The 13,438-nt window shown below is 37.6% G+C and overlaps 1 protein-coding gene across 1 annotated transcript in view; it reads right to left on the bottom strand.

The window, feature by feature from the left end:
- Positions 1-13,438, bottom strand: part of SHCBP1 (SHC binding and spindle associated 1) — a 499,020-nt gene that overhangs the window by 117,859 nt on the left and 367,723 nt on the right. Inside the window, exon 16 of the mRNA XM_044081658.1 lies at positions 7,445-7,531. Coding sequence (XP_043937593.1) covers positions 7,445-7,531 — 87 coding nt within the window. The remainder of the gene's footprint in view (positions 1-7,444; positions 7,532-13,438) is intronic.

Here is a 13,438-nt window from a genome sequence, read left to right as displayed (position 1 = left end):
GCACCAAAGTCACAGGCTCCTGCTGGATAGCTGGCTTTGATACCACTGGATCTGAAAGTCAGACTGGGGAAGGAGCAAAGATAGAGAATGAGGGGCCAGCCTGCTCCACCGTGGAAGAAGACGGGGCCAGAAGATCACCTTTATCTGCATGTTAATGAAGCCCCTCATCATACAATCCAGAACCAATTCTAATGCTCATTTTAAGGACCTGAAGTATTTGACTGAAGACTGATAGAGGATGAGAAAGGAATCTTGAAAGCTCCCTCTCAAAAGAAAGACTTCAGATCAGTTACCTGGGCAATTTGCCAACAATTTTCTCGAAGGGAGAAGAAGCCGATGTTAGCGATATTAAAGGAGCTGAAGACAGTTTGTTCCAACCAATGTACTTTCAAAGGTCTGGCAGCAGGAGACTCATCATGCCTTCTCTTTTCTGGACTCCTGATCCTTGTCCATGCATTTGGGCCTATTCTTGTCCTTTTCCTTGTGGTTATCAGTCTCTAAATTGGGGGGTAGCAAGTCTTTTAGTCAGTGTTGCATGCCACACAGAAGGAATAAAAATGGTAATAAAAGCCTTACAGACAGATCACTTGAAGTGTTCCACCCCTAGACATTACACAACAGTCAGAGTCCTGTTGCGGCCATACTGTACAGACAAACTCTTATCTGGTTCGTTTATTCTCCATAGCAAGAAATAGCAGCAATAAAAGCTACTACCACAACTCAGAACAAGGTAAAAGCTAGAAGAAATGAGAAATTTATAGGTTCGGTATTACGGGACTCTATTTTAAAAGTTTCAGGCTTATGGACTGTCAGTTTTATCATTTTGGTCTTCTGACGTCCGATCTTGTGGCAATTTGTGCTTTAGAAGGGGACCCATATAAACAAGACAGCAGAAAGGTAGGCTTAATGCCCACAGAAGGGAAGAAAGATATATTCACAAATTATGAAATACATCTCACAGTGATACAATGTGAAAAATTATGTTCTTACTATAACTAGAAATCTGTATTGTCTATTTTCATTCTTCCTCAGCGTATGGGTTTGGATCAAATCCTCAGATCAGACTCTGCCACTTATTTCAGACTTGGGATCCAGATCTCAAGCTCCTCCCTGTACCCATAATACTCTGCTCTATCACGGAAGTCCCAGATCGAGTTTGCTGCCCAGTCGACTTGGTATAAACAGAGACAGAAGATAAAGACAGGACTCAGACCTGGAACTGTAGGTTCCAATACAGTCCCAATAGGTCAATTCTGAAGCTTTGTATGGGAGAAGGATGAGAAGGAAGTTGAGGAAGAATGAATATGGACAACACAGATACCTAGTTATGGTAAGAACATTTTTTAATCCTGATGTTGTCCTTTTCACTCTTCCTCAATGTGCTCAAAGTCTCCAGCTGCGCTGCTCTTCGGCGACCCTCATGGAAGGATATTCAGAATACCACTGAACCAAAGGAGGCTCTATTTCTAGAAATATCCAATTTGTAATGAAGACAAAACTAGTGGTCCACGTAGCTGCAGCACAAATGTCAACAGATGTTCTAGCCTAAAAAGCAGATGAAGTGGCCATGGATCTGTTTGTGTATATCCACAATGTGAAGAATGTTTTCTCCCTTGTTCTTAGGTCAAGTAGATAAACAGGGATATTAATAGGCTTCCTCAAGGTACGCTCCAAGAACACTAAGCATAAAAGGATTAGTTTTCGAAAAGGTATTTTTGTGGAAAGCAAGGCAGGGTTGACATACCATACATGCCCTTGTAACTCAGATGCTCTCCTAGCATGTCACAACAATGAGTAAAAACAGATGTCAGAGCAATGAGAAAAACAGTCTTCCATGTTATAAAACTTCAGTTCTGCATGATGAGCTAGTTTAAATGGAAAAAAGTAATATTTCATGTAGAAAGTTAACATCCCAGGGAGGAGCTACCTGTTTTCTATGTGGATAGATATGCAAAACCTCCATCAAAAACTGTTCAACAAACCCAGGAAGAAAGGGGAGAATCCAAAGGCAGAGAAGCAGAACTGGACAAATCAATCAGACAAATAAGAAAAGCCAGGGGACAGTAATCCACAGAAATAGTCAAGAAGCAGGCAAGGCCTAACGATGTTCTTGGGCTGACAAACTAGAAAATAAAATTTCCTCTTGCACAAATGATTTCCTAGTAGCATTGTTTTAAGCTTCCTGTAGTACCTGCTGCATATCTTCAGGAAAAAAAAAAGTTGCATAAAGTGAATCACAACTGGTCATCTAAGCAATCCGTTATTAGAGACAAAGATAAAGTCTACGTTTATACACGACAAGAAATAAAAAACAAAAACAAGTACAGAAATCTGTGGACTTGATACTATACACAAAATAATAAAGTCTATTTTTGGATGAGATGTTAAACTGATCTCCCATCTGCTCATGTTAGGGGTAACAAAGGGGGATTTAAAAAATCTGACACCCAGAGAGAATAGTAGGGGGTTGATTTAAATATACATTTACACATTTATATATTTTTGCATCCCCATATCCAATTATTTTTACAATTTCATCATCGGTAATGAACACGATTTTTGTGCATACATCTTCCATTCACATTTTCTTCAGTTTCATCTATCCTAATGCTTTTTCCACAATCATTTTCTTATTTTGGCAAACACACCTTCATCCTTCTAGTTTTGTTACAAGAGTCCTTTGCACCTTTTCCACAATATCCAGAGTGCAACAAATATTTTAACCCTTTAATCAATTCCCCGTTCCTTTTTCATGTTTACCATACAGTATCCTTACCATATTTACTTCCTTGAAACCCTCTTACCTATATACATTTTTAAATCTTTCCCAAAAAGACATTGATTTTGCATTCTATACACTTTCTATCTTGCAATCGTAACTTTTTTTCCTTCTGCTTCATTTTTCATACTCCCCTTGTTTTACAAAATTCTCCACAAAAAGTGCCCAGCTTCATAGAAATATTCAGACCTTTTCCTTCTTTGCTGTTTTGCATTTCTATAATCTAATAAATCACTCCATGGACATGCATGAAAATTTTTTAAATAATTTTCATACCATTCATTCCTTTTCTCAATACTCAAATTTTAATTTATATTAACTGTTTAGATATTCCTTTCTTTCCATAATCTTTTCATCCCTTTTACTTGCTTCTAAATCTCAACACTATTTTTTTCCACCATTTTATTCTCTGTTTATCACACTAAACTCAAAATAGGTGTACTTAACATTTTTTGCAGATCCAACGCCCTTCTTTATTGTGTGTTATTCCACTTTAATAGTATTCAGTCTTGAACCCCATATAACCTGAATGATATTTCTAGGAATTTCTTTTCCATTTTTCCTGGAAACTAACTTCACTAACACAAGCGAGTTTCCCAAAAATCTACGTAGCTAACGAATATACCTTTTTCATTATATGATGCATTAAAACCTTTCCACTATGCAATTAATTGTACTTTCTCCAGTTCCATTAAGAATGTTTTCATATTTCCCAATCATAATTCCCAGTACATTAAAATTTCCTTCCTAGTATAAATTCCAGTCACCTTTATTTCACCAAACTTCCTAATTTTTCCTTTATTCAATCTGAAACTCACCTCGTTAAATAACTTTTCACTTCTTATAATCCTTTTATTCTTCCATCCTCTTATTTTTTGTTACAGTAATCTATACAAAACAAACATAGATGCAACAATTTGCTTATCTGCCAACATGCTTGATTAATTTCTAACAAATGTTAGAATAACTGCATTTATCACTAGAAAAAATATACATATTGAAGAGACAGTTCTGTACAATTCCCCTTATTACCCTCATCTGTTTTTACAATATATCCATTTACCATTACTTTCACGCATTCATTTTTATAAAAAGATTTTGTAACTTCCACTATTTTTAACTTATTCCACGTGCTTCTAAAATTTCACACACTACCTCATGACTTAATGCCCTCTCCATATTATAAAGGACCACACTTACCTCACTTTTCTGGCAAAATCATACTCCTCTCCTTTACTTTTCTCCTTTTTACATCAAACATACCACTTTGTATACTATGCTCAACACTTATTGCATCAATTTTTGTATTATTCTCAATTTTGTTTTATAAAAAGTACTCTCCAAAGTTATAGATTGTTAGTTTCCAACATCTTTCCTTTAACCCCTCTTCTGTATAAATCTCATCACCCCTCTGCATACTTCTTCCTGCACTATCCCCTTATCTAACAATTCATTTAATATTTCACAGAAAACCCACATTTTCTTTTATTACCATTTGACTATGAAACTCATAACTTAGTCCATCTAATCCTGGTGCCGACTCTTATCCCTATTATTGCCTGCATTTCTTCCTTGCAATCTTTTTGAGTTCTGCTTTAGTACTTTCAGATATTTTACCACACCATTCCAATTTCTAAACTTCTTCCTTCTCATATATTTTATCTACAAATCTCATATTACATCAAATACTTCTTTTTACATCTTACACTACTTTATCTACTACTAAATTTGTTCTTCCTTCTGTTGTTTTCCTATATAAGGCGATACCCCTCCTTGTTATCTTAAGATCACTGTCACAACATATTTTTAAATCTCTGTTTTTGCAATACAACTATTTTTTCTCAGTTTCTTTATGAATTTCTTCAATTTCATTCTTGTTTCTACCATTATAAAAATATAAAAAACAAAATGTTTGTATTCTTCTTCAAACACTACCCACCATACAGACCAATTTTCATAAAATTCCCTCACCGTCATGTGTTCTTCCCATAATTTCTCACTACAGCTTCATTTCTTTTGCCATACTAACCTCACCAGTTAGCATTTTCATTCCTTGTCTTTCTTTTAAGTCTTTATTCTCAACTATTCTTGCCCACACAGATCTGTGACCAGAAAGCTCTGAAATTTCCAAACCTCGTCCTATTCCTTCCACTCCATTAAAACCCATTACATTATCTACTTTAGTTTTAAATCTCTCTCCAAATATGTCCATTCTTTTTTCATTCCTACCTATAAACCTTTACTACTTTCACATCTTGTGTCACTAACTCATTTATGGAAGATGGGAAGTCACCCTTATCAAACTAAAACACATCAAAAATACCTTATTTTCCTGTCATATTTGTGCATGCAAGAATTCAAATTCTTGCATGTCTTTTTTATTTTCTTATATCACATATTGCCATCCTATATGATATTAGCATTACATTTAATTTCTTCATTTCTTATCAAAATCCTTATAACATTAATTTTTGACCGACCTTTTTCCCCCCATAAGGCCTCAGTTCAACCCTTTTTCTCTTTAATACATCTTGTATCTAACAGAAGTTCTGCTTTCGCCTTCTTACTCCATTCAGTTACTATTAGGCCTGCTATTTTCACATCAACAATTAGTATCTTTACATTATCCTTTCATTTTCATTGTTTTTTTTACTTTTTAAGTTATTTCCTTTTTCATAAATTTCTTACCGACTATTATATTGTTCTTGTTCTTCCCCTGTCAAAATCTCCTCCTCTCCTTCCCTAATTCCCATTAGTCCATACCCATTCTCTTCCTTAACATTTTTCCTAATTTTTAACTCCATTTCTTCTGAAGTTATATGGTTCTTGTATATTTTCTTCCATATACGTATCCATCTCATACTCTTTGCAATTTCTAGTACTTTCTTAAGCTACTGTTGCTCATGTAACACAGGGCAACGACACCAAAAATGCCCTTGGTCATATATTTGCTACACTTTGGCATACAATTTTAGTTTTCCCCCCTCTCCACATTGCCCGTATCTTAGTCCTGTACTAAATGCCTGCCATCTCCATTTAAAAAGCAAAGACCTTTGGCTGGCCCCAGTATATCCCAATTGTTCTCTTTCCATTACTGTTTATTACAGTTTGAACATGCTGCACTCTTCCTTCTATCACATGGATTATTGCCAACAATTCCCACTTCAAGTTCACAAACTTTTTACAAACACCTATTTTATATCATATACTTGTTTAAACAGTCATTGTCAGCAGTTCTGAAAAACTACATGCATTTCCTTTTTAAGCTGTAGTGCAATATACATACAAACTCGCGCACACACACACACACACACACACACACACACACACACACACACAAGTGTGCACGCATGTGTGTGCGCGTGTATGCTTCCATGGTATAGCCTCTTGTTTTCCTTCTGCCTTAAGACACAAACTTTTCTAATAAATAAAATGTTTCAAACGTCACTTTAAAGTCCTCAGTGCCCAAATGTATTAATTATATTGCCCTAAACACATCTAATTAAGCAAAATTCCATTTATTTTTATTCTTACCACATGATTCTTAGTTCAGAGTTGCTCACTTACAACCTACAGCTGCTCGACTTCCCATTCTTATGGCATCAACACAAGATTTTTCTTATCCTGTTGCCGATGTGCGACACAAAACTAGTTACTCCACAATCAAACACACTAGTATTTCCTGCTCCTTTATCTCCAAAATCCACTACTTTTTCTGTCAAAACTCTAATTTCTTCTGCTACTGTAATATGATCAACTATGCTCCAGCTCGCTTCTACTCAATTTCCTGGTTCACTTTGCTTCATCAAATTCAGTAAATACTGTGCTGGTAAATCCACCTCCTTCCAACTCTGTTACAATAATTTCCTCACTTCCAATAGTTTGTCACCTCTGTGTTTCTTCCAAAACACATACCTCTACATTTCTAATGGCATCCTCCATGATGGATTTCTCACAATTAAGTCAGCAATAGCCCTCCAATGCCACACAGTGGTTGTGATGCAAAATAAGACAAGAGTACGGAAAGTTTCCCAGTGTTCTAGCCAAATTTTCCCTAGTCAATACGGATACTTCTTGGAGGAGGACACTGACTTAGTGGGACTAAGTTGGTGAACAAAGAGATGCATACTACAATGGGTCATGGCTGAAAAGGATCTCTGAACCAGTCCACTTATCTTATCAAATACTAAATAGAGATTGTCTGTTGATAAAAGATTAATCTGAGAAACAGTGAAGAATCTTTTGCAGATATAGTGCTCTGTAATTTATTTTTAAGATATTCAGCTCACCTTTTCCAACAGAAAGATAAAACTCTATTGTATCTTTGTATGTGAAATATTGGGAGAATACTCAGAAGAATGCAGGTAGGACCAACTATATGGCTTTGATAAAACTAACAATGCCTTGGGAACAGTCCTACATCACTAACATTGTACTGTCATATTAAGTGACTTTAATGCTTTGTTAGCAATAATTCCTCTACGAGACTGACATGGCCAAAAGGGTAGTAACCACAAAGTGCATTGTCTCTCATAAGCTTGAGGCTTTGTCAACAAGATTGCAGACCTGGAATGGGTATCTAAACAGCTGTGCAATCTATGTGCCAATGTGGACACCAATCCCTTTGACAAATTTATAAAAAAAAAATTAGATATGGATACTTACTTTGATAAGGATTCCTTCCCTGCAATGATGTATGCCATTGCCGATAAGTTGGCAAGTACTACCAGGATAAATTTCCACACCAGCACCCTGTCAAATAAAAACAGAAGTCAAATCAATGCTTTAAATAATTATCATGGAAATCCATCCTACTTCAAAACACAGGAGGAAAAAATTTCTAAGCCAAAGTGATGGCTACAAGGAGCATTTTTCCATAACACAGACTTCCATTAATTCACAATGCCTTCCTAACTCAGTGGCTATTACTCTGCTTGTTCCGACTAATACTGTATGTTTTGTCATCCTTTTAATGCCAGTTAGATATGTTGAAAGGCATAGTATTCTGCACTGGTGCACGAAATCTCTGCTAGTCTCAAACACAGTACTACTACAAAACAGTGTGCATGACAGTTCAAATAATCATTCTTAAAATAGTGAATTCCACTGGATGATCTAGATACCAAGTTTCCGCAAGTGGTTAAATAACTGACAATACTGAAGCTAAATTCCTAGGACAGGTGGCCTTAAGTACCTCATTTACATATGTATTCCCAGGAGATGCAGCACACATGAACACCTGGCTGTATTGTAGATCTTCAAAGTGAACTCTGTTTGGTGAAACAGATCAATTACTTCCTTCCAAAAGCCTATATATATATATATATATATATATATATATATATATATATATATATATATATATATATATATATACACATATATATATATATCTATATCTATATCTCTATATATATATCTCTATATCTATATCTCTATATATATATATATATATATATATATATATATATATATATATATATATCTATATCTATATATCTATATATATATATATATATATATATATATATATATATATATATATATATGTATGAGAGAGAGTGAGATCCAAGACTCCAGTGCTTCCAAACAAATGCTCCTGCACTTGCCTAATTAATAGCTTACAGCATTAGTGTACGAGTTAATGCGTATGCATGCTCCATCAGACCCACTTCTTGAGACCCACTAATGAGTTTTTTATGAAAAGAAGCATACTATCATTTTAAACTTATTTGAGTAGATAAATTAATGAGGTTTCCAAGGAAAGCAGCTAGAACTCTTAGAAAGAGATGAGAGAAATAAGGCATTAATAAGTCATTATAGTGTGGCTGGCACTTTTCACAGACTTTGTAATATGGTGAAAACTTGCATATCTATTATATAGTACAAAGGGCACTCTGAAGTTGGTGGAACACATGGGGAGAAAATATATATATTACACGCACACAGTCCTGAAGTGGATGTTACAGCTGCAGCGTTTAGTCACATGGAGTGGGTATCAGTTGCCCATGGCTCATTGTTGCTCCCTAATAGAACAGTGAGGCAATACTGCAAATCAAGGGGGGTTATGCTGCATACTTATGCAGCTTATATATTTGATTTAACATTTGTTTACTGGGAAATTGACTGGGACAAAGCCCGTTTTCAGCGGAGGCCCAGGGAGAAATGCTCCAGCCACGTCTTGGAATATGGGAGGAAGTCTCAGCACCCTGAGGAAACCCACGCAAATACAGGGAGGACATGCAGACTCCTCACAGTAGGTACCCCAACCAAGAATTTGACAGGGGAAACAGTTGCTGTGAAGCAACATTAACCACTGCATGACTGCACCACCCATATACTGATTCCAAGCTTGCAGTAAACAAAGAGAAACAAACACTCCAAGACAAAACCTGGCCAAAGCTTTTGACAATTCCCCACTCAGGCATAGTAGAAAAGCTAAATAAACTGGTAATAAACCTACTGGATTGCCAACTGGTTCACAGATAAGATGCAGGAAATAAAAAAGGGAATTTACCTCCATAAAGACCATCACCAGTGCATTCTGCCAGGTTTCAGTGCTTGGACCTTTCCTGTTTGCTTTTACTTCAGAAAAGTAGCTGCTAAATATCAAAGGGCTCTGTCTGACTAAGTTGGCAGAAGACGCAAGCCAGGAGCAGTCACTGAATCCCCAAATGACTTTTCCATCCTGCAGGAAGGTTTGTTCAAAATAACTGGTGCCAAAATCATGGACTGAAACTAAATGCCAAAAAATGCATTACAGTACCTTTAGGGAAGTTATCTATCCCAGGGAACTACCACATTAACAATATGCTCCTAAGAGTTAATCCAGTTGTTCGGGAATTGGAAATTTATGTGGACAGTGACCTACCATATGACCAACATGTGTCTATTGCTGTAAGAAAGTAATTCTACATTGCGCCAATTATAAACAAAGGGACTGTGTCTACATTTAGTGATTCCACTGTCTCCCTTTACCCTGCTTAGGCCAATCACATAATAGTTTCCTTCTTGACATGTGTCTGCCCACACACATACAACTGAAGTGTCATCAAAATACTGTAATAAAAAGATACAAAGCCTGAACAACACATCTTGCATGGACCGACTCAAAGCCCTGTCAGTATACTCAGTACCCTACAGACTGCTGAGGGATGACCCATGTCTGGCATAAAAGCCATCCTACAACCCAATACTGACAGACTTACTACACATCTGAAAATCAAACGGCATCACAAATACTCCGTCTAGGGGTACAAGCCAATTCTGCAACAGATTGATTTGGATGGATAGATGAATCTTCCAGAGGACATGGCTGCTCTGGAACAGACTCCCCATCCACACAAAGTTCATCCCTGTCCATATTTAAGTGCAATTTGGATCTATGGGTGGGAAACGGAACATTTATCTCAGGACTGCCTCCTGTACTACTAATGGACAGAGGCAGCTACTAAATGCTTTATCCCATGCATGTGTCCTCTCAAATTATCTGTGGTATGATCCAGTTATTCTCATTAGGGTAATATACATCTAATTATCGACCATGGAATGGGGTAAGGCCAATCTCTAACCAAATGGGATAGGTAAATTCAAGCACAAAAAAGAACTGGCTAGGCTTAAAATGGCCTGCAGGGGCAGCTAGCCTAGTACTTACCTATGACATTATAATGAAACTTCAGATATATACATACATATATATATATACATATATATACACATACATACATATATATATATACACACACACACACATATATATATACATATATACATAATATATATATATATATATATATATATATATATATATATATACATATACACACACACACACACACACACACTATATATAACACATATATATATATATATATATATACATATATATACATATATATATATATATACATATACATATATATATATATATATATATATATACACACACATACATATATATATATATATATATATATATATATATATATATATATATATACACACACACACACACACATATATACACATATATATATATATATATATATATATATACACACACACACACACACACACACACACACACACACACACACACACACACACACACACACACACACACACACACACACGAGATTCATATTTACTCCAAAGGACAGAATTGTGGTTTTCAGACATTCGACAGGCACCGCTCTGCTGCATGGATGTCAGAAATGGATGCTGATCAACAAGCCTTTGTCCTGTAAAATGCTATTTAACAGCACCAATCCAAGGTCTAATGAATTTATGGTGTCAAAACACTATGGATTGATCCAGCTATATTATGCCCCCCCCCCCCACACGGGTTCACCAGTCTTACCAGAAACAAAGGATTTGAACAGCTTTTTAATCTGCCTATTATTCTACAGAGGTATACCCACAAATGGCAGTGCATGGAAGGAGGGTACATTCTCTTCTGAGACTCTGGAAAAACACTAGGAGCAGAATGAATTTGCTAAAGGATAGCAGACTCAGCTGATCCCCCCCTGACATCTCAGATGCTCAGGTAAGAGCTGCCCTCTCCAAAGCAAAAAACACAGCATCAATGGGACCAGACGGTGTCCCGGGCTGCGTCCTACATGAACTCCAAGAAGAGCTAAACCCAAACATAAAACTACTGTTCAATCTCAGCCTTACTACAGGATATGTACCCAAAGAGTGGCATACAGCAACAGTGGTCCCTCTCCACAAAGGTGGTGCCTCAACGGATCCTGGAAACTATCGCCCCATAAGCCTGACTAGCTTGGTCTACAAAGCTATGGAAAGGATCATCATGGACCTCATAAATAAAGATATTGGGGACCTACAGACACTAGATCCTACCCAGTTTGGCTTTAAGGGCAGATCCTGCCTCAAACCTGGTTGATTTCTTTGAAACAGTCACCAAGGCCATTGACAAGGGGAAGGTGGTCCACACAGCCTACCTGGACCTCGCAAAAGCCTTTGATACAATACCCCACTCGGGCATTATAGATAAGCTCACCAGCTTAAATATAAACCCCTATGTCACTAGATGGGTTGCAAACTGGCTCAAGGATAGAACCCACATGGTTAGAATTGCTGGAGCCATGTCAGACTCCAAACCAGTTACAAGTGGCGTCCCACAAGGCTCAGTCCTGGGACCTCTCTTGTTCGGTATATATTTCTCGGAGATACAGGCCAACACGGAAGGACTGTGGCTGACCAAGTTTGCAGATGACTGCAAACTGGGCGCCATAATCGACACTCCAGCCGACACAAGCATCCTCCAAAAGGGCCTCATAGAAACAGACAACTGGTGCCAGAGCCATGGCCTCAAGCTAAACGCCAAAAAGTGTATAGTCATCCCCTTTGGCATAAACAAAGTGCCCACAAATTACCACATAGGTGGTAATCCATTAAGTACAGAAGTAGTAATTAGGGACCTGGGGACCCAAGTTGATAGCAATCTCTCATTTGACAACCATGTGGCCAAAGTGGTTAGAAAAACATTTTATATAGCCCACCTAATCATGAAGGGATTCACATCTAGATCAGGGAGGTCATCGCCTCTACTCATCCCTCATCAGGCCCATAATTGAGTACAATGCCCTTTTGGGATGTACCTTACCAGACACCTGCAGCAACTGGAAAGACCCCAAAAGTACCTCACCAAGAGGATCAAAGGGCTCAAACAGATGCCATATGCTGCCCGGTTAAAGAAACTCCAGCTCTACTCAGTGGCATACCGCCTGCTCAGAGGCGATCTGTACCCGACGTAAAGCCATGTCCAACCCGAATTAATGGACATGCTGCATCTCAGAAAATCCAAATCCCATCGAGCTACGAGAGACTTGAACCTCAGCACTGAAATAAATAGGACATGCTGGAGGGACAGATTCATAACCCAAAGGCTCCCTTCACTCTGGAATAAAATCCCAGTCCAGGTTAGGCAGAGTCCCTCATTGACTCTCTTCAAGAGGAATCTTGATGAGTGGATGGGAGATCGTAGGTTTACCCCGGGTATCACTTCTGTGTCACTGTTAGACAGAGGCACAGTATACTAACCTCGAAAAAGGGCATAGCAAAATTATTTTAAAATGGGTGGCGAAAGCCAAACACACTCTGGCTAGGCTTATAAATGCCCTAGGGCAGATAGCCTAGTATGAACCTATGAACCTATGAGAGAATACTAACAGCCTCAAAACTTGTTTTTTTTATGGCGGTCACACAACTGTCTACTGCTCTGAGCGTTTCCAAATTGATGACTGCTAGAAAAAGCATTTTCCTGTGATGTAGACTTCAACTAATACATTTTCTAGTCTATACTGAGGCAGACTTTGGCCTTCCTTTGAATATGTTATGTCTGGATTCGGAAATGGTATGAATGCAACTAGTGATAGTTCTTGGTAGCTAGTAAAGTGCTAGGGTGGCAGCCATTGTTTAAATGCTACGTACAAGTGTCGAGTGTGGTGTGTGTGTCAGACTAATCATGATGTGCATGAAATACATAGCAGTGTTCAGCTGTTGATTAAGCGCAAGACAGAGCTGGCAAGCGTTAGTAGTAGTGCTTGGATGCTGGCAAAGTGCCACAATAGCGGCTGCTGATTAAGCACAAGGTAGAGGTTTCCAAATGTGACAAGTATGTTGATCAAATCACGA

This window comes from Protopterus annectens, chromosome 8.part1 (genome assembly GCF_019279795.1).
Source record: "Protopterus annectens isolate FY-2018-M chromosome 8.part1, PAN1.0, whole genome shotgun sequence".
Lineage (NCBI taxonomy): Eukaryota > Metazoa > Chordata > Ceratodontiformes > Protopteridae > Protopterus > Protopterus annectens.
Note: the sequence above shows the minus strand (reverse complement) of the source record. Positions and strands in the feature narration are given on the sequence as shown.